The 20043-nt window shown below is 41.3% G+C and overlaps 1 protein-coding gene and 1 non-coding gene across 2 annotated transcripts in view; one reads left to right on the plus strand and one right to left on the minus strand.

The window, feature by feature from the left end:
• Window positions 1–19780, minus strand: part of LOC121288125 (Na(+)/H(+) exchange regulatory cofactor NHE-RF2) — a 112726-nt gene extending 92946 nt beyond the window's left edge. Inside the window, exons 1-2 of the mRNA XM_041206478.1 lie at window positions 19103–19780; window positions 16989–17216 (exon numbers count right to left, since the gene is read on the minus strand). Coding sequence (XP_041062412.1) covers window positions 16989–17216; window positions 19103–19312 — 438 coding nt within the window. The 5' untranslated portion in view covers window positions 19313–19780. The remainder of the gene's footprint in view (window positions 1–16988; window positions 17217–19102) is intronic.
• On the plus strand, window positions 7850–7961 carry LOC121288743. Its single transcript, XR_005945424.1, has one exon. It is a non-coding gene; the product is annotated as a U5 spliceosomal RNA (small nuclear RNA).
• Window positions 19781–20043: the final 263 nt, after the last annotated feature.

Raw genomic sequence — 20043 nt, forward strand, 5'->3', positions numbered from 1 at the left:
CAATGGAGTCAACAGTCAGGACAAATGCTACCCAACCAAAATAATGTCCATTCACTCAAGTATCATCTAAAAGATTGGGCTCCATCAAGACCTAGAAAGATAATATCCTTTGTGCTACACGGCCTTAATAGCTTAACGAACAGTTTTATCCCACTGAAGGATGATCAGCAAAAGGGTTCTCAGTACAAGTGCTTTTATAAGGCTTGGAGCTAAGCATGAAGGAACACAATGATCACAGGTGGCAGAGGAGAGAGAGAGGGGGTTATGAGAATTTGATCTCCAACGTTGAGGATTGAGTGCAACTATTTCAGCAGAAGGTATCAACCCATTTAAATCTAAAACAACAGATGGGAATTTCAAACAATACTTAAACCTGCAAATATTCACTAATATGTCACAGTGCAATTAAGGTGATAGCTTTGAAGTACAACAAAAAAGGGAGAATTTTAGAGCTATACATTAGGGGTTACTGATTTGATCATAGAACTGAGCACCAGAAAATAAAAATAAATGAAGACCTTACATGTGTTTTGTTACATGACAAAGCGAGAGAAAAAAAATTGTATTGGTCAATTTAGACATTTATTTACAACAAAACCTCAAACTATTTTGGTATTAAAGAGACCAGAAGTGCTTTTGGCAACAGAAACATCGAACATGTTTCAAGCTCTCCCAGGAGATTCTGGAACAATTTCTGTATTAATCGTTCAAATACATTCCCATTTCCTGTACAGATGGCAGTAAGGGTTTCCAGCAGAGTCTACAGTTTTATTCACATTCTCCAAACCCAGGTTTCCATTTCATTACCTTATTGTGAAACTGCTGGAGTGTAACTTTCTCAATCTTATTTCTGCATCTATAACAAATGCAATCCATTTCTATTTGATTGTATAAATGCCTCGATTTATTGGTGAACCTGGCCAATTACCCCAAATCCTGCAGCCACAATGTGTGTAGCTGGCAGGATAGATGGATGGACAGAGTAAGTAAACAGAGATGTAATGTTTTGTGGTCATTTTACCATGAACAATTTGTACAATGCTTCAGTTTCCATGAGACAGATTTGTATAGACACCTGAAAATTCACCCACACCTGCTGTCCCACCCGAAATACTAAGGTGGCACTCGTGGTTAACTGCAGCACTCTCACCTCACAAGACATTAAAACAAAGGCCACCTCAGTCCTCTCAGGTGGACAAGACAGATCCAGGACACTATTTTGACAAGAGGTGGGGGGTTCTCCCCAGTATGCTGGCCTATACTTCTCCCTCAACAAATATCACTGAAACAGATGGTCTGGCCATTATCATATTGCTGCTTGTGGGAGCTTGCTGTGCACAAGCTGGACTGCCCCATTTCCTACATTACAACAGTGACTACATTGGATGCAAAGCACTTTGTGGCTGAGGTTATGGAAGGCGCTACATAAATGCAAGTCTGTCTGTCTTTCAACCCTGAAGTGTCTTGTAGCAATTTGTTATTTTGTGTCCAAGCCCCTAAACCTCACAGGCAGGTTAATGCGCAGGAATCTGAGAGAGGGGGAGGGGAAGAGGGAGGAGAAAGAGAGGCAGAGAAAACGCAAGCCCTGGTTGACACCTCATGAAATGCAGGTCAGAGCTCACGTTCAGATTGAAGAGATTGAGTTTGTGAGGATTTAAACAAGATTTGAAGATCACCCAACTCATTGTAGTAATTATGGTTTTATTTAGTGTGTAATGTACCTTTAAGAATAATGCGTGTTAGGAAGATCACATGACCTGTAGTAACCAATGGGAGAGTAGTGCAGGCTGCCTCAGTAGTGTAGAGTTAGAGTTGGAGTTGAAAGCACATGTATAGTTGCTGCTGTGTATATGGTAATTAAACTTAAAGTTTACACCCAAAAAGTGTCTGCAGTTTAATTCTATTATCAAGAGTATAACTCGGCCATCTTACAATGCCCATTTAAACAAATATAGCTGCACACCTTTTAAAAAAAGAACTGGAGTGAGACATCAAAATAGATGATATTTTCGAAGCCACCCTCAGATGAGTGAACTTTTTCCATTCACTTGGTAAGCTGTAAGGATAGAGGATTCTTGGGGGATGCTATGAAAGATCCATTTCTGAAGGAACAAAACCAATCAACAAAGAGCCTCTTTTAATCTATCCAAGAGGCAAGCTGCATCTGTGACAGATCCTGTGTGTAAAACAGATGCAAATGGCCAAGAGGTTGCATAACCCTTCATTATATTTTCAGGCTTGCACATAAGAACACAAGGTAGCACAGACTGCACAGCCCTTTCTTATTACATCAAATTCATCATTTCCACAGCTTATTATTTACCTTATTAAACCTCCCAAGGATATCTACTGGGGCTGACACCTCCAGGCTATCTACTTCACCTTGAAACCCTCATTAGTCAACTTTGGTTGGGTGCTTTCTGTGCAAAAGGCCCAGAAAGACTGTAAGGAGCTGCAGCATTCAAATGGCAGCCCACGCCAGACCTTCATGTCTGGATGGTGAGAGATTGGCTGTTTGGAGAAATGCAGAGCCAAGCATGAGCAGAGCCTGGCTGCATCATGAGGGCAGAGCGGAGCAGAGGTCGGACTAAATTTAATCGGGTTAAGTAGTCCCGTGCCCAGGGAAAAGACAGCGGCTGGAGCTGGAGGGTAGCTGGAATTGCAGCTAGGATAAGGATGGAGTTAGGATACCTCAAAACTATGCGGAGAATGGGAGGCAGCATAGGAACTCAAGGTCGCTACATACTTCCCAGGCTTCAGCTACATTACGATTCATTATTGTTTTACTAAAATGACTTGCAAGTCACAACACCAGCTCTGTGCATCCAGATCTACCACCCATCACCTACTTTTCTGCCCAATTTCTCCACCTGCATCAAATTCTAGTTGAACTGATACTTCCTTCAACTCAAATACACTTAAGACTGAAACCATTATCTTCAGCTCCTGACATGAACTCTGCCCCCACACTCCCTCCACACCCCATCCACCCTCCCAGCCAGAGTGCACCCTAAAGCTTCAGAGGCCTATTAAAAGATTTTGAGAGGAAAATGTACCCTGGTGAATGGATATCAAACAACTTGTATTTATATAGCACCTGTAACATAGTTTACTATCTCAAGGTGCTTCACAGGAGCATCATCAAACAAAATCCGACACTGAGCCACATAGGGAGATATTAGGGCAGATGACCATGTTATGGCAGGTGGATGGGTAAATGCCAAGCTGCTCAAACCACAGAGGGAAATTTGAAGCAGCTGCCACGACTATTTGCAATTTGTATTTATTTCGAGATGCAGGCTTTGAATTCAGTAAAAAGGCAGCCTCCAAGGCATAGAGATTTTTTACAAAACTAAATTAAACCTTTATTAATAAAAAAACGATTTCAAGCACACACAAAGGTTTACAAATCACTAGTATGATAACTCCGAGCTCCCCTAGTTAATCTAACTCCCAGTTACACTTCCATTACGGCAACAGTAAAAACACAGATTTTAAAAGACCCAGGCAAAGTAACACGATACTCTGAACAGTCCAATTCGAAGTGAGTTTTCTTAACTTCAGTCCTTGCAGACAGCAGTTTGGGCACAGAGGCTGGAAGCTTTTCACACTTGTTAAATCTTAGGATGCCTTTCCTTGTACACAGCCTTCTCTCCTTTATAGATACATATACTTTCCCCTTTGAATGCAAATTCCCACTGTTTCACTATGTCTTTGGACTTTACCTCTCTAATAATAAAAATCTATCGTAGTACCAATTTTACCAGTAACTTTTGGGAAAAATAAACACACTGTTTCTTAACTTGTCCTGGCTAGTGAAACGTCTCTTCTTCTCTTTTGAATTCAAGCAAGTCTGGTTTATTTAACAATGCAAATGTTCCCTTTACACCTCACTTTCTAAAACTTCTCCCATGTTTACCTATTTAGCATTTCGAACCTAGCTTCTTTTTTCATTGAAGCCTTCAAACCAGCTGTCTCTAATTCAATTAAGTCCCACACACACACACACAGACCCCACTATTACTATACAATAAATTCCAATAACATTATGAAAATTATTACATCCTCCTGACAACCAAAAGCTTGGTTAAAGAGGTAAGTTTTAAGGGAGAAAAGGGAGGTGAAGAGGGGGAAAGAGGTTAAAGGAGGGAATTCTAAAGCTTCAGGCCTTGGCAGCTAATGGCACAACCACCAATGGTCCAGTGTTTAAAATCAGGATGCTCTAGAGGCCAGAATTGGAGCAGTGCAAAGATCTCAGAGGAGATTACAGATATAGGGAGGGGTGAGGCCATGGAGGGATTTTTAAACAAGAATGAGAATTTTAGAATCAAGGCGTTGCTTAATTGGGAACCAATGTCAATCAGCAAGCCCAAGGGTGATAAGTGAATAGGAATTAGTGCAAGTTAAGATAAGGGCATCAGTGTTTTGGATGACCTCAAGATCATAACCCAAGCTAAAAGGAAGACAGAGGGGCACAGTGAAGTGGGTGTTGCAATTTCAGAGATTAAAGCACAGAAACAGCAAGAAATCTAGTACACAGGATGCCCAACTTAGAGTGCTGACCAGTAGCTCAAATGAACCAATTGTCTTTAGATATAAAAAAGGTGCTTTAATCACAGGAAGGTTGCAACAATGGAGACACGTTGTCCAGGACATTTACGTACGGTAGTTTTGCTGCTTTATGATAAGTCACCATGTCCTGGACAAAATGTCTATCTCAGCAAAAAATAATTAACTGGTCATTCATGTCGTCACTGTTTGTAGGATAATCTTATAGGCATGGTGGCCATTTTGCACACAGTAATACCTAATACACTTCAAAATAATTCAGATGATTATAGAAACACGCCAGTCATTAAGGTTGGTGGTGTTTTTCCAAACTTAAAGACCCATTTGTGCAATTCCATTCTCTTGCAAATTCCACTGAACTTGTTCTCTCACTGAACAATTTCTCCTTAAACTTGTCTCACTTCCTCCAAATAAAAAGGTGTGGCTATGGATACCCACATGGGCCCCAGTTATGCCTGTCTATTTATGGGATATGTAGAACATTCCTTGTTCCAATCCTACTCAGTCCCCCTCCCACTACTCTTTATCCGATACATTGATGATTGTATTGGTGCTGCTTCATGCTCTTGTCTGAACCTGGAAAAAATTTGCATTTTTGCTTCCAATTTCCACCCCTCTATCACCATCTTCTTCACCTTCACATGGTGCATCTCCAACACTTCCCTTTCCTTCCTTGACCTCCGTCTCCATTTCTGGTGATAGACAGTCTACCGATATTCATTACAAGCCCACTGACTCCCACAGCTACCTCGGCTGCAGCTCCTCAAACCTTACTTCCTGTATAGATTCCATCCCATTCTCTCAGTTCCTTCACCTCCGTTGCATCTGTTCTGATGATGCCACTTTCCAAAATGGCACTTCTGACACATCTTCCTTAACCAAGGTTTCCCACCCACTGTGGTTGACAGGGCCCTCAACTGTGTCTGACCCATCTCCCGCGCCTCTGCCCTCACACCTTCCCCTCCCTCCCAGAAACATGATAGGGTCCCCCTTGTCCTCACTTTTCACCCCACCAGCCTTCGCATTGAAACGATCATCCTTCACCATTTCTGCCAACTCCAGCATGTCACCACCAAACACATCTTCCCCTCACACCCCCATCAGCATTCCATAGGGACTGTTCCCTCCGGGATACCCTGGTCCACTCCTCTGTCTCCCCAACACCTCATCCCCTTCCCATGTAATTGCACCTGCCCCTTTATTCCTCCCTCCTCGCTATCCAAGAGCCCAAACTCCTTCACTTGCACCTCCTTTAATTTAGTCTACTGCATTCACTGCTCCCAATGCAGTCTCCTCTACACTGGGGAGACCAAATGCAGACTGGGTGACCGCTTTGCGGGCCACCTTCAGTCTGTCTGCAAGCATCACCCAGACTTCCCTGTCGCTTGCCATTTCAACACTCCACCCTGCTCTCATGCCCACATGTCCGTCCTTGACCTGCTACAGTGTTCCAGTGAAGCCCAATGAGGAACAGTACTCTGCATCAATCATGCTTTATGCCAGAGAATTCCAAATTCTTGCCACTCTCTAAAGCAAGTTTCTCTAATATCCCCTTTAACTTATTTTTGAGATTAAATTACACAGAATTCACAGTATAGAAACGGGCTATTTGGCTAAACTTATTGTGTTTATCCTCCACATGAGCCTCATCCCACCCCACTTCATCAAACCCTATCATTGTAACCTTCTACTCCTTTCTCCCTCATCTACTTATTGAGTTTCCCCTTAAATGCATCCATGCTATCCACCTCAACTACTCCTTGCTGTGGTAGCAAGTTCTACGTTCTCACCACTCTCCAAGTAAACAAGAAATTTCTCTTGAAATTCTTATTGGATTTATTGATGACTATCCCTGTATTTATGATCCCCAGTTTTTGATTCCTCCACAAGCAGAAACATCTTTCCTACATCTATCCTAAGAAAACCCTTTGTGATTTTAAAGACCTCAATTAGGTCACCACTTAGTGATAACATTTTGGGGATAATTTGCGGAAGATGGTGGAATAGCAGTAATGTCACTGGATTAGTAATCCAAAGGCACAAGCTAATGCCCAGGGAACAAAAGGTTCATATGTCACCATGGCAGCTGGTGGAATTTAAATTCAAATAATAAAACCTGGAATAGGAAGCTAGCCTCAGTGATAGTTTCATGGTCACTATCATTGATTGTCAACCCATATTTTCTGTTTTTAATTACAATCTTGTCATAAAAACCAACTGGTTCATTAATGCCCTTTAGGGAAGGAAATCTGCCATCCTTTTCTGGTCTGGCCTACATGTGACTCCAGACCCACAACAATGTAGTTGACTCTTAACTCTCCTGTGAAATGGCCTAGCAAGCTACTCAATTCAAGGGCAATCAGGAATGAGCAACAAATGTTGGCCTTGCCAAATCCCATGGAAGAATAAAGAGATAAAAGGCCCAGTCCCTTCAACATTTTCCAACAGATATAACCTCTCATTTCTAGTATCAACCTTCATCAATTTTGTGCTTTCTCCAGTGCCTCTATATCCTTCTTTTGATATGGGGACTAGAACTGTGACAGTATTCATTCCTGTCCTCCTGACTGGTGAAAACGGTCACTATTTGCCTTATAATAACCATTAATAATCTTGGAGACATCAATCTGGTGATCCTTAGTGGCCTCCACTCTGGGAAAACATACTAAAGTTGCTCAAATTTCTCTTGGTAACTATCACCCTTATTCTAGCCAATCTGTTAAGCTTTGGCAAGCTGACCCTTGAATTCCACACATAGTTCTAGCTGCACTTATATTTCCTATTTATTGGTTAATCCTGTTTGGGTTTCACCTGTTTGGAAATTTGAGAGTCTTTAACTGCCACTTTATTTGTTGGATTAAATTCTTAACTAGCACATCAAAATGTGTTGGTATCAGCACTTTGAGATCTTTGCAAATTAATGGGAATGCGCTGACAATTAATTGGATATTAACTTGAAATCTTAACACTGTTTCTCTCTCCACAGATGCTGCCTGCCCTGCACAATATTTCCAGCATTTTCTGTTTTTAATTACAATCTTGCTGCTGTTTGAACTTAAAAATTAATATATCACAGCTGCATCATGTGGTCACCTACATTCACATTACTTGGTAGCTAAACACTGTGTACACAATGTGGACTCAATTCCACAAATTACTTCCTTCCTTCAATAGTCTACAAAGAACAACTGCTAGTTATACCTTTAATTAATTTTGAAAATAATTTAAATAAATAGACAACTATATGATGATACAACAGGTTTCCAATGACTAATTTTCTCCATTGGATTTTCTCTTCAGATCTTATAAATCTTTCACCTTTTACTAAAGGTTTCTGTGGAGAGGAGCATTCAGAGTTTGAATTAATTTTTTGTTGCCCTGCTCTGGTGAAACAAATAAATTTCACATGTTTGAGGTTATAATTCCTTGAACCAAAGGGATATATCAGCTGTGGCACAGCAGGGCAACAATCTTGCTGCAGAAGTCCCAATTCAGGGACTTGAGCACAGGCTAACATTCCCAGTGCAGCATCAAGTGTTGCGCAGTCCGCGATGCTGCATTTTGGATGAGACATTAAACCAAACTTCCATTTTAAGACGGCCGTAAATGATCCCATGGCACCATTTTGGGCAGGGGAATTCTCCCAGATGGCCTGACCAATATTTATTCCTCAACCAGCAGATGGCTTGGTCATTATCGTGTTGCTGTTTGCAGGACCTTACTGTGTGCAAAGTGACTACAACATTCCCCTGCGCTACAACAGTGACTACACTTCAAAATTACTTTCATTGACTGCAAAGCATTGTGGGATAGCCTGAGATCATGAAGGATGTTGTTATAAATGCAAATCTCTCTCATGCAAATCATGATGGGTTATCAGCCTCCTTCAAATGTCAGCAATGTTTTTCTATATAATAACAGGCATTTAACTTCGAAGGGTTATGTCCATACCTTCCAATCATACAACAGTGTCAGATAACACAAGGCAAATATTGAGTGTGTTCTTAAATTCTGCAACCACATGCTAGACTTTAGCCAAATCATCAATCTTCAGATGAACTGTAGCAGTGAGTTTAGTATGTTTTGATGCATAAACAAACAGAATTCATGCTTAATGACTGACTTCATCAGAGGTAACCAACAACAACAACAACTTGTAGTTATCCAGCACCTTGAATGTCATAAAGTGTCGCAATGCATTTCACAGGAACATTATAAAACAAAATCTGATACTGAGCTATATGGAGATTTTAGAGCCAGAGAGCCAAATGCTTGGTCTATGAGGTAGGTTTTAAGGAGTGTCCTAAAAAGGAGGAAGGCACGGAAGAGAGGCGGAGGGGTTTAGGAAGGAAATTCCAGAGCTTCGGGCCTTGGCAGCTGAGGCCTGAACAATAGTGATGCAGCAATTAAAATTGGAGGTGTGCAGGAGGCCAGAATAACGAGTGCAGGTATCTTGGAGGGCTGTGACATTGAAGGAGATTACAGAGACTGGGGGGGGGGGGGGGGGGGGGGGGGGGGGGGGGGGGGGGGCGGGGGGGTTGCACAAGGCAATGGATTTGAAAACAGGAATGAGAATTTTAAACTTTGCACCGAACAATCTTATCACTTGTTACTAGGAACTGCTCTTCCTTTACACAATAACTCCCTTCTTACTACTTTGTGTCGTTCGGCAAAGATCTCATCAGAAACCTAACACTAAAAAGAACACAAATACCATCATCTTAACTCCAAAAATAAAAATAGATGCACATTTCATTTTAATACTTGTTCACAGGATATGGGCAATGCTTGCAAGGCTTTAAGACCATAAGACATAGGAGCAGAAATTAGGCCATTCGGCCCATCGAGTCTACTCCGCCATTCAATCATGGCTGATAAGTTTCTCAACCCCATTCTCTCGCCTTCTCCCTGCAACCTTTGATCCCCTTACCAATTAAGAACCTATCTATCTCAGTCTTAAATACACTCAATGACCTGGCCTCCACAGCCTTCTGTGGTAATGAATTCCATAGATTCACCACTCTCTGGCCAAAGAAGTTTCTCCTCATCTCTGTTCTAAAAGGTCTTCCCTTTACTCTGAAGCTGTGCCCTCGGATCTTAGTCTCTCCTACTAATAGAAACATCTTCCCCACGTCCACTCTATCCAGGTCTTTCAGTATTCTGTAAGTTTCAATCAGATCCCCCCCTCATCCTTCTAAACTCCATCGAGTATAGACCCAGAGTCCTCAAATGTTCCTCATATGTTAAGTTTGTTGCCCATCCCCTATTGTTCTGAGGCAGTGTAATGGACCTTCTTCTTAAGCTGGTGATGATCCTCACACAACAGTAACAAGTAGGAAATTCCAGGACCAGAACCAGAAGAAATCATCTATTTCAAAATGAGGATGGGATGCAACTTGGAGGTGATGCTACTTGTTCCCTTCCTCAGTCAAAATCAGTGCATCACTTGGGCAAAAAATATTGCAGCTTCAGTGCACCAGTGGTGGAGGGGTGGCTACTGAGGTCAGCAGAAGGGGTCAAGCGGTCTGCATCATCCTGCATAGTATTGAGGCTCTCAAGTGTGATTGAGATAAGTGAGGAGTATTTCATCATACTCCCAACTTGAGGCCTGTGCATGGTGGAGAAGCAGCAAGAGGTCAACCTCTGCTCTGCTCTTGTAGTCATATCATCAATATGATAAGGTTCAGTCAATCATGACCCTCCCAAGATGTTGACTATAGGGGAAGTTAGCAATCTTGGTGCTTTTGAAGGCTTGGCAAAGCTGTAACAATGTGTTCAATGTGGGCATGCAAAAGCTAACATTTATGGCTCAACAACTTTATCCTGTAACAAGGTGAGCGTTACAATGTAGCAGATGATGTGAGCCAGGTGGACCAAATCCATGAGGGAAACCTGATTGCGCTATCACAATGGTTTTGCAATTTGTATTTATTTCGAGATGAGTGCACTGAATTCAAAAGTAATAAGCCCAAGCCTTAGAGATTTTTTAAAAACCTAAATTAAAATATTTATTAACAAAAGGAAAGATTTCAAGCACAAACATAAGATTACAAATTACTAATATAAAAGCTCCCAAAATTCCTAATTAACCTCACTCCCAGTTACACCCCCTTTAAAGCAATGGCCCAAACAGATTTTAGATTTTAAACAGATCCAGCAAAATAACACAATACCATGGACAGTGGAATTTCAAATTACTTTTCTCCAGCTCCAGCTTCAGTCTCGGTAGACAGCAGACTCATGCACAAAAGCTTGAGGCTTCATTTAAGGCTATTTCACACACTTCTGTTAGATCTCACAATGCCTTCTTCTGACACGTATATAAAGAAGAAGAATGAGGCTATTTTCTCCTTTTTAAAAAAAATGTAAATTCTATTGTTTCATATGTCTTTGAAACTATTACTTTCCTCACAATATAAAAACTTCCATGTTGCTACTGTTTATTGTCAGTAATCTTTGAGGAAAATAAACACACTCCTGAGCCTTGCTTATCTGGCTATTTGTAAACAGACTGAGATCCCTTTGAAATCCAAATCTCCCTTCATTCATCTAAAAATGCAAATTCCCTTCATACGTTAAATGCTAAACCAGCATCCATGCTTGCTCATTAGCATGTCAAGCACCTAGCTTATGTTGATGATTTAAACTTAGTTTGCTTGACTCCAAGTGTAATTAAATCACACACAGACCCAACTATACTTACTCCTATAAGCCTACTTTACAATAAACCAGAAAAATATTAAGAACATGATTATAATCTCATGACATGAGGGAGAGAAGGCACTAGATTTAGTCACTATGTACAGAGGACCCTGTCCTCATTTGTGTTAGTGGTAGGGAAACTAAAGCTAGCCTGAGTACAGCAACGCTAAGGAAGGAATGATATTTATCAGGGTTTCAGCTCCTAACCAGCACACTGACTGACCATGCCATTAAATATGACCACTTTGTTAAACATCCCAAAGACAGACTGGTCTTGGTGTGATGGCTCTCACTGTGAAATAGCAAGCCAACATCCACTATCAAGATCACACGTGAACATTAGCTGTGTGCAACTGGTACTCGTGGCTATCTAACCAAGCAAAGGGAGAATATCTTCAAAAAAAGAAAGTTGGCAAAAGCAGAAAGAAAATGATAAATTATTCAGTTTTTCCCATTTTAGCTCATTTTTTCTAAAACAAGAAAGAAATTTAGTTACCTGGCTCTGTGTAGTTTTGTGCTTTGATACTTTACATTGGTTTTATTTTTCCTAGTGTTTAGTTTATTTGCACTGTTCCATGGTGTACAGTATTAGTTTCTCTTACTATCTTTTCATTATTTCTGGTATCTTCAGTCTTCACTTTGCTGCCTAGTTTCAATCTTTCTCGCCCTAATACCCAGAGAAACCAGCTCCTATTCATCCTGGATACTTAGTGGTATTAGCGCCAGCTACGTGGATGACCAGAAAATAACAGATGGGATCAGTTGTCAGCGCAAATATTACATCAATCTCCCTGAAGACACTGCAGAAATAAGACTGCATGCAGTGTTGAATGCAAATGTTGATAAGAAGAACACCTTTCACAATCGTGGCGTACCAGGTACTGCATAACCAATCGAATACATTTTTTTAAAGTAATAACAGAAAATGCTGGAAAAACTCAGCAGCATCTGTGGAGAGAGAAACAGTTAACGGTGAGTCTGTATGACTCTTCTGCAGAGCTAAAGAGAAATAGCAACGTGATGGATTTTATACTGTTTAAGAGGTGGTGGAGCAAAATAGGTCAGGGATAGGTGGGAGCTCAGGAGAGATTGACAAAGATGTCATGGACAAAAGGCAAAGGGAGTGTTAAAGGTAGTGTTAAAGACTAAAGAAGGTGCTGATAGTGGCATAAAGGTATGGTTGCAGAAGGTGTGAATAATCAAACAAGGGTTAGTACTCTGTGGAAACACAACATAGAAGCAAGTGACAGATGGCCCCGTTTGGGGTGGGGGGTGGGGTGGGGGGGGGGGGGGGGGGGGGCGGGGGGGGGGGCAGCGTGGAGTTGGGGAGAAAGGATGAACCAAAAAAAAGAGCTGTGGGAGAGGACCTGAGTAGGACTGGAACAAGGAATATTCCACATACCCCACAAAAAGACAGGCAAACTGGGGCCCATGTGGGTACCCATAGCCACACCTTTTATTTGGAGGAAGTGAGACAAGTTCAAGGAGAAATTGTTCAGTGAGAGAACAAGTTCAGCCAGGCAGTGGAAAGTGGAGGAGAATGGGGATTGTTTAGGCCTCTGTTCAAGGAAGAAGTGGAGAGTCCTCAGGCCATCCTGGTGAGCGATGGAGGTGTAGCAGCATTGGACATCCAAAGTGAAGTGGCAGCAGTCAGGGCCAGGAAACTGTTGATATGACATAGGGCATCAGAGGAATCATGAATGTAGGAGAGAGAATGGAGTCAAGATAGGAAGAAATGAGCTCCGTGGGGCAGGAACAGGCTGACACAATGAGTCTACAGGACAGTTCTGTTTGTGGATTTTGGGAAGGAGGTTGAAGCAGAGCGTGTGGGTTTGGGAGCCTATGAGGTGGGAGCCGTGGAGGGAGGATCTCCAGAGGAGATGAGGTCAGTGACATTTCTGGAAAGGGGATACGTAGGCTTACAAAGCAAAAGGACATGCCAGCCTTGCAGGGCAGCTATTTAGGTAATGATACCCACAGTGTGACAGGAAGGGACAGAGTGTACAAGCATAAAAAAAAACAGCAGCAAATAAGGTCAAAGAGGGAAAAAATGATAAAAAGGCAAAATTAATGGCCCTTTACTTAAATGCATGTAGTATTCCGAACAAAATAAATGAATTAATGGCACAAAGAGGTTAATGAGTCTGATCTTATAACCATTACGGAGATGGGATAACAAGGAGATCAAAGCTAGGAACTAAATATTCAGGACTTTTCAAAAGGATAGGCAGAAAGGAAAGGATGGTGGGGTAGCTTTGTTAGTATGAGATAGAATAAGTATGATAGCAAGAAAGAATTTTGGATTGGAAGATGTAGAATCCATATGGGTGGAGGTATGAAATAACGAGAGGAAGACGACACTGGTGGGAGTAATCTACAGGCACTCTAACCGTAGCTATTCTGTAGGACAGAGAATAAATCAGAGATAATGAGGACACGTAAAAAAGACAATACATTAATCATGGGTGACTTTAATCTTCATGTAGATTGAGAAGATCAAATTGGCAGAAGTAGACACAAGAAAGAATTCACAAAGTATTTGGGACAGTTTCTTAGAACAATATTTTGTGAATCCAACCAGAGATCAGGCTATTTTGGATCTGGTAATGTGTAATGAGGCAGGTTTAATAAATGATCTCAGAGTAAAGGATCCCATAGGAAACAGTGACCATAATATGAAAGAATTTAGCATTCAGTTAGACAGTGAGAACCTTGGGTCAGAAACAACTGTGCTAAACTTCAATAAGGGTAATTACAATGGAATGAGGGCAGAGTTGACTGGAGTGGACTGGGAAAGCAGTTTAGCAGAAAAGACGGTTGAAGAACAATGGCAAACATTTAAGAAAATAGTTCATGACTCTCCACAAAGATATATCCCAGTGAGGAAGAAGGATTCAAGGAAGGGGATAAACCAACCATGGTTAACAAGGGAAGTTAAAAACAGTATCAAATTGAAAGAAAAAAAAATGTACAATGTGGCGAAGATTAGCGGTAAGCTAGAGGGCTGGGAAGGTTTTAAAAACAAGCAAAAGATTACCAAAAAAAATAAAGAGGGAGAAAAAAAACTTTGAGGGTAAACTAGCAAGTAATATAAAAATGGACAGTAAATACTTCTTTAAATATATAAAAAGGAAGAGAGAGGCCAAAGTGAACATAGGCCCCTTAGAGAATGGGACTGGGGAAATAATAATGGGGAACCAGGAAATGGCAGAGGAGTTGAATCAATACTTTGCTTCAGTCTTCACAGTAGAAGATATTGATAGCATTCCAAAAATGCCAAATAATCAAGCGGAAAAAGGTGGGGGGAGGAAATAAATACAATAACTATCACTAGAGAAAAAGTATCAGGGAAACTAATGAGGCTAAAGACCTAATGGGTTGCATCCTAGGATATTAAAGTTAGTAGCTACAGAGGTAGTGGATGCACTGGTAGTAATCTTCCAAGAATCCTTATATTCTGGAAAAGTCCCAGAAGATTGGAGAATGGCCAATGTAACCATCAGGTCCAGGGGACTTATCGGCCTTTAGCCACATTAGTTTCCCTAGTACTTTTTCCTGTGGAACACAGCAGAAGCAATATATGTAGAAAGATTATGGAAATTAATACAACCAAGCCAGGCAGCAAAAAAATAATAAAATAGAGTCAAAAACCATTATTTTGGCAATTACACAAGTCTATGAAAGCTTACAGGAAAACTCACTATATAAATAAAGATGTGTTGGGGAACTGTAGCATTACAGATGATAAATTGAAAGTGCTTTCTCCTGTTTTAATCTTTTTCAGAAGCTCAGGGATCATCTGACAACATTCTTTGACAGGAATCAGCTAGTGGAACATAATACGAGCATAAGAGAATCAAAATACACTCCTGGAAACTGGGAAAGCACAATTTCTTCTGGCCCTATTCCAACTCAAACTCAATATGCACAAAAAATGTGTTGTAGTGCAGCATTGCAGTGTCATGAAGAGATTTGCATCAGGCATGGCCAGCAAGATTAGCAACATTGATGCTTAGCGCATGTTAATGAAAAGATGAATTATCAGAAATAATATTGAATGATGTGCAATTTTTATCCTTTGACCACAACCTGCATTTATTTCTAACATGGCAAAATGCCCCAAGACACTTCACAGGAGCAAATATCAAACAAAATTTGATGCTGAGTCACATAAGGAGAGATTTGCACCAATAGTAGGTGTTGAGGAGCATCATATTTTAAAAAAGTGAGTAGAGAGATGAATTGGGGAAAGGGAATTCCAGGGCTTAGGGTCCAGGCAGCTGAAGGCATGGCTACCAACGGTGGAGCTGTTAAATTTAAGAATGTTCAAGAAGCCAGAATTGGAGGAGCACTGAGATTTGGGAGGGTTGTAGGGCTGGAGGAAGTTACAGAGATAAGGAGGGATGAAGCCATGGAGGGGTTTGAAAATTTCAGTGAGAATGTTAAAATCCTATGCTTGCATATGTGCCAGAGAGATGACAAGAAATCTGCTTCATTGTATGCCATGCTAGATATGCAATTAAAAAAAAGTCAATAAAGTACAGAACCAACTTTCACAATGGAAATGTGATGTATGAATGCATTTTCTCTCAAATGACAATAATACTCATTTGAAGGATTTGGAGTCATGGTGACATCTTTCTTCCTACCTGTTGCCTTCCTTTAAGTTTCTCCTTTATTATACATGATTCCCTTGCAAAGAGGGTAGAGGGGGAGCTGCTCCCCGACCTCAGAAAATCTGGTAAAATAACGATGTAATCACTCTCTGGTTTTCCCCTATTCTTTTTTTCATCAAAGAAAACTATACACACACTTGCTCCCCCTCCAAAAGTATGAAATTCATTCTGTTGTGAAAACTGTAGGCTCAAGTCTGCATTCCATCGTATTGCATACAGCATACATAAATACTACATACACAACTGTTGTATGTGTATAAGGGCTATGGTTGCAGCCATAATACTACCACCTTTCCATATAACACACACACAGTTTGTTGAGATTTATAAGCTTTTCATACAAAACGTTTTTCAGCATCCAACAATTCCATAAAGAATTCAGTTTAAGCTAAATTGTCCATTATTTTGTATGAGAACAATCCTAACAGAAGTCGGTTAGTAATTTAGAGACACTAACCTGGAGAGGAAAGCTTAGATTTTGTCACTAAGTAAATTTATTGTTGGGCAGAATTCATAATGAATACTTCGAATCACAAAAATAAGATTTAATTACAAAGCACATGTTTTATTTCTCTCTTTCCCCAAATACACTGCCAGAGTCAGAGTCAACTACTTCCCTGGTGTTCCACAGATTCATAAGTTTCTCCTCACCTCTTCTCACTGTCCATTTGAAAATGCAATCAATATTTTGGCTTTCCTCCCTATTGCTGTATTGTACCTTTGTACTCATACTGCACTCTGCAAAGTTCTCACATTGCTCATTTGAGAGTTGCATTCCCTCAGTATAGTCTAATGTTGCTTTCTGTCTTGTTAATCCTCAGTTTTAGATAACAAGAAAAATAATATATTTAAGCTAATTGCAATAGGTGCATTCATTACTGTAAAGTTCCTTCCAATGTTTGCCAAAGGCAGTTGGAGATTTAAGGTCACAAAAGAGAGGAATCTAAAAGCATTGAAAAAAATTAATTTTTCATAAATTTTGCCCAGTTACCCAATTTAACTCCCACAAGTCTCACCTTGCTCTTTCAACAGATTTCCTACCTTTTTGTTGCTATCAATGGACCTGTTGGATAATCTTATAGTCTCCTCACTGCTCAGAATTACTTGCTGTTTCCACACTTCACCATTGTCCTTGGTCTTATCTGGGGGCAGGTTCTGGCCATAGTCCTCTGTACCAGTGACGCGCTCATTATGCAGGTATTCATCTGTCTCCTTATCCACCACCAGCAATCTTGTCTCATTCTCCAGTGCCTTGATCCGTTGCACAACCTAGTGAAGAAGAGGATCACAACCTTTCAATGAGTGCATGCTGAATACAACAAGCACTCCATGTTAAACATGGAGACTCAACAGCAAACACTTTTAAAAGAACTACTGACAGGTTTTATTTTATTCAGGGCATCTCGTCTGAGGTTTTGGCTAATGTCAAAGCATTGGCCCAGAAAGCTTTACTCACCCTGAAAATTCTAAGGAAGTTGAATTAGCACAAGCAGTTTTAAGCTGAAGCAAAAAAACACTAGATTAATGGCTGGATCAATGTTTGCTCTCAGAGACTCTAACTCCTGCCAACCCGTATCTTGCAATGATATTAAAAAGATAATAGGAGCAAAAAACAGACCATTTGGCCCCTTGAGCCTGCTTTGTCCTTTACCAAGGTCATGGCTGATCTACCAAATTCCATCCTTCCTGCACTATCCTCATATCCCTGAGTATTTACTAATCTATCAATCTCTGTCTTGAATATACTCGAGGATTGACATCCACAGCCCACTGTGATAGAGAATCCCAAAGATTCATAATCCATTGAGTGAAGAAATTCCTCCTTTCTCTGCCATTTCCTTACTCCCCATTGTAACTTCCCCTGTCCCAAGCACTGTTTTGTGCCAACTTATTCAAAAACAGAAAGAAAATTGGCACTCCTTTACTCAAATTGTAATAATTGTATGTAATTAAACCAAGTTGTTCCAGTGAGGTCTCTGAACGAAGCTGAATGTAGATTACTTCCTAGCATTCATGGTATAGTGCTTCCTATTGGTTGAACGTTTAAATAACGTGGAATGTCTGATGCCAATTGAGGGGCTGCTTGTAAATGAGAATCAAATGGACCAAAGCATCTCACACACAAGCTCCCTATTTACCAAGCTCCCTTCACAAAAGACAGATCATGGTAATATTATGTGACAACACAGCTATTTAACAAAAAATAAACACAATGCACTCCTAATCCCTCCCCCACCCACTCAACCATATCTACGATAAATCTAGGCATGTTATAATCCATTTTGGCTGGGCTAAAGTTCATCAAAGTTCATGCACCTGGGTTATGTCCCACAAAGTAAACTCGAATAAAATTTTCCAGTGCGCTCTTAGGTTTTGCTGCCTTGTTGCAGTGAATATGGAAAGCGGACTCCGAATATTTGCGTCATTTAAGAGCGATACGAGTTCATTTGTTCCGCTGCCTATACTTTTTTTAACATGTCTTTCTCTAGCATCGTCATTGAATTGTGAGACAAATATAATGGGTGAGCGATGATGCCACTTTCCAGAGAGCAGTTGATAAATCACTCAAGCTTTGACTGGGACCTTAAGAAGTCATAAGCTTTAAAGACATAAATCGGGTTGTAAAGCCAGCCTGGATATCTGTCACCTAGATATAAAACACACACTCTCTCTCTCTCTCAAGACAATGTTTGTTGATCCAGCAAGGTCACCATTATTTTGCCTCACTTTAACTATTCAAATATTACTCACAATAAAGCAAACACGCGCGCACAGAAGGAAATAAAACATCCTCAATTTACCAACAAAAGTAAGGCTGACCAGTTACACTCTTGAAACTCCAGTCCCTTTAATGTCTCACCACCCTCACCCTACTTGGAAACCAGCTTCCCGTGTGGCATCTTAAATTGCTGATCTTTACGACCAGGTTTCGGCTACACCAGTCAAACAAAATCCTTCATTGTAGCGCACATATGATCAGCTGTCTGCTCGACTCATACATTGGATTTCCATTAAACTGTATTGGGTTCTCTCACACACACACAGACAATGCGGGACGTATCGGTTACTCGCTTCATGACGATAGAAGGCTGCACTTCTCTTTTACGAAATAAAACAAACTTCGACACGCAATGAGGTTTCAAACGGACGATCACCTGGCTGTGTGTTTCCTTCTCCACGTTCTCGCCGTTGACTTCGACTACCCGGTCCCCGGCGCACAGACCCGCTGCCTCCGCCGCCGAACCGGGCTCCACTTTCCGGATGTACTGGCCGTTTTTACCCTTCTCCCCATGCAAGTGGAAACCGTAGCCATTCTCCCCTTTTATCATATGGCACAAGCGGGGTTTCAGGTGGTCCTTGGCCATCCTTTGTGGTTCCCTTGCTATTTCAACCCCTTGCTCGCCTTGCAATTTCAGGGTCACTTGAGGTTATTTCTCAGTCCCCCCCCCCTCCCTCCCCACTCTTGGTTGAAATAAACTTTTCTGCTGTTGCGATCTTCCCCGTGGTGTCCCGCCAGTCCCGCGCCCGCCGCTGTTTGCGCTCCCGGTCCGGGAATCCGCTCGGTTTCAGTGACAGCTCCCCCAAGCTGGAGTTAAATTTCCACCGAGAACGCCAAAGGGAAGCAGCCTCGGCGCCAGCGCACCTCCCTTAAATCTCCTCGGAAACTTCCAGCCTGCAGAGCCACAACGCAACACAAAACTCCAGCCACAAGCGACGTAAAATCAGCTTTCGTTTCCCTGTATCAAAAAAAACCTGACATTATCAAGCAAAACCACATTTTAAATAAAGTCTGCAAGATAACATGTCAATCGTTTGAAACGAGATCAACTCGCACGTACTGAGTGCGGTGATGACACACTATAAACAATGACAATTGGTCTCCTATTTTTAAGTCCAAGTTTTGTGTAACTGGAGCCCCCCCCCGCCCCCCCGCTTAGGCTGACTGCCACCTACCGAGAGCCGGGGTGAACGGCAAGACTTGAACCAGAGTGTCAGAAACTCAACACATCAAATTGATGAGCACAGAAGTATTCCCCTGTTTCATTTGGGGTGGAAAAAACAACACAAGCTTCTCAGTCCAAAATGAAAGCAAGTG

Source organism: Carcharodon carcharias, chromosome 15, assembly GCF_017639515.1.
Source record: "Carcharodon carcharias isolate sCarCar2 chromosome 15, sCarCar2.pri, whole genome shotgun sequence".
In the NCBI taxonomy this organism is placed as follows: Eukaryota; Metazoa; Chordata; class Chondrichthyes; order Lamniformes; family Lamnidae; genus Carcharodon; species Carcharodon carcharias.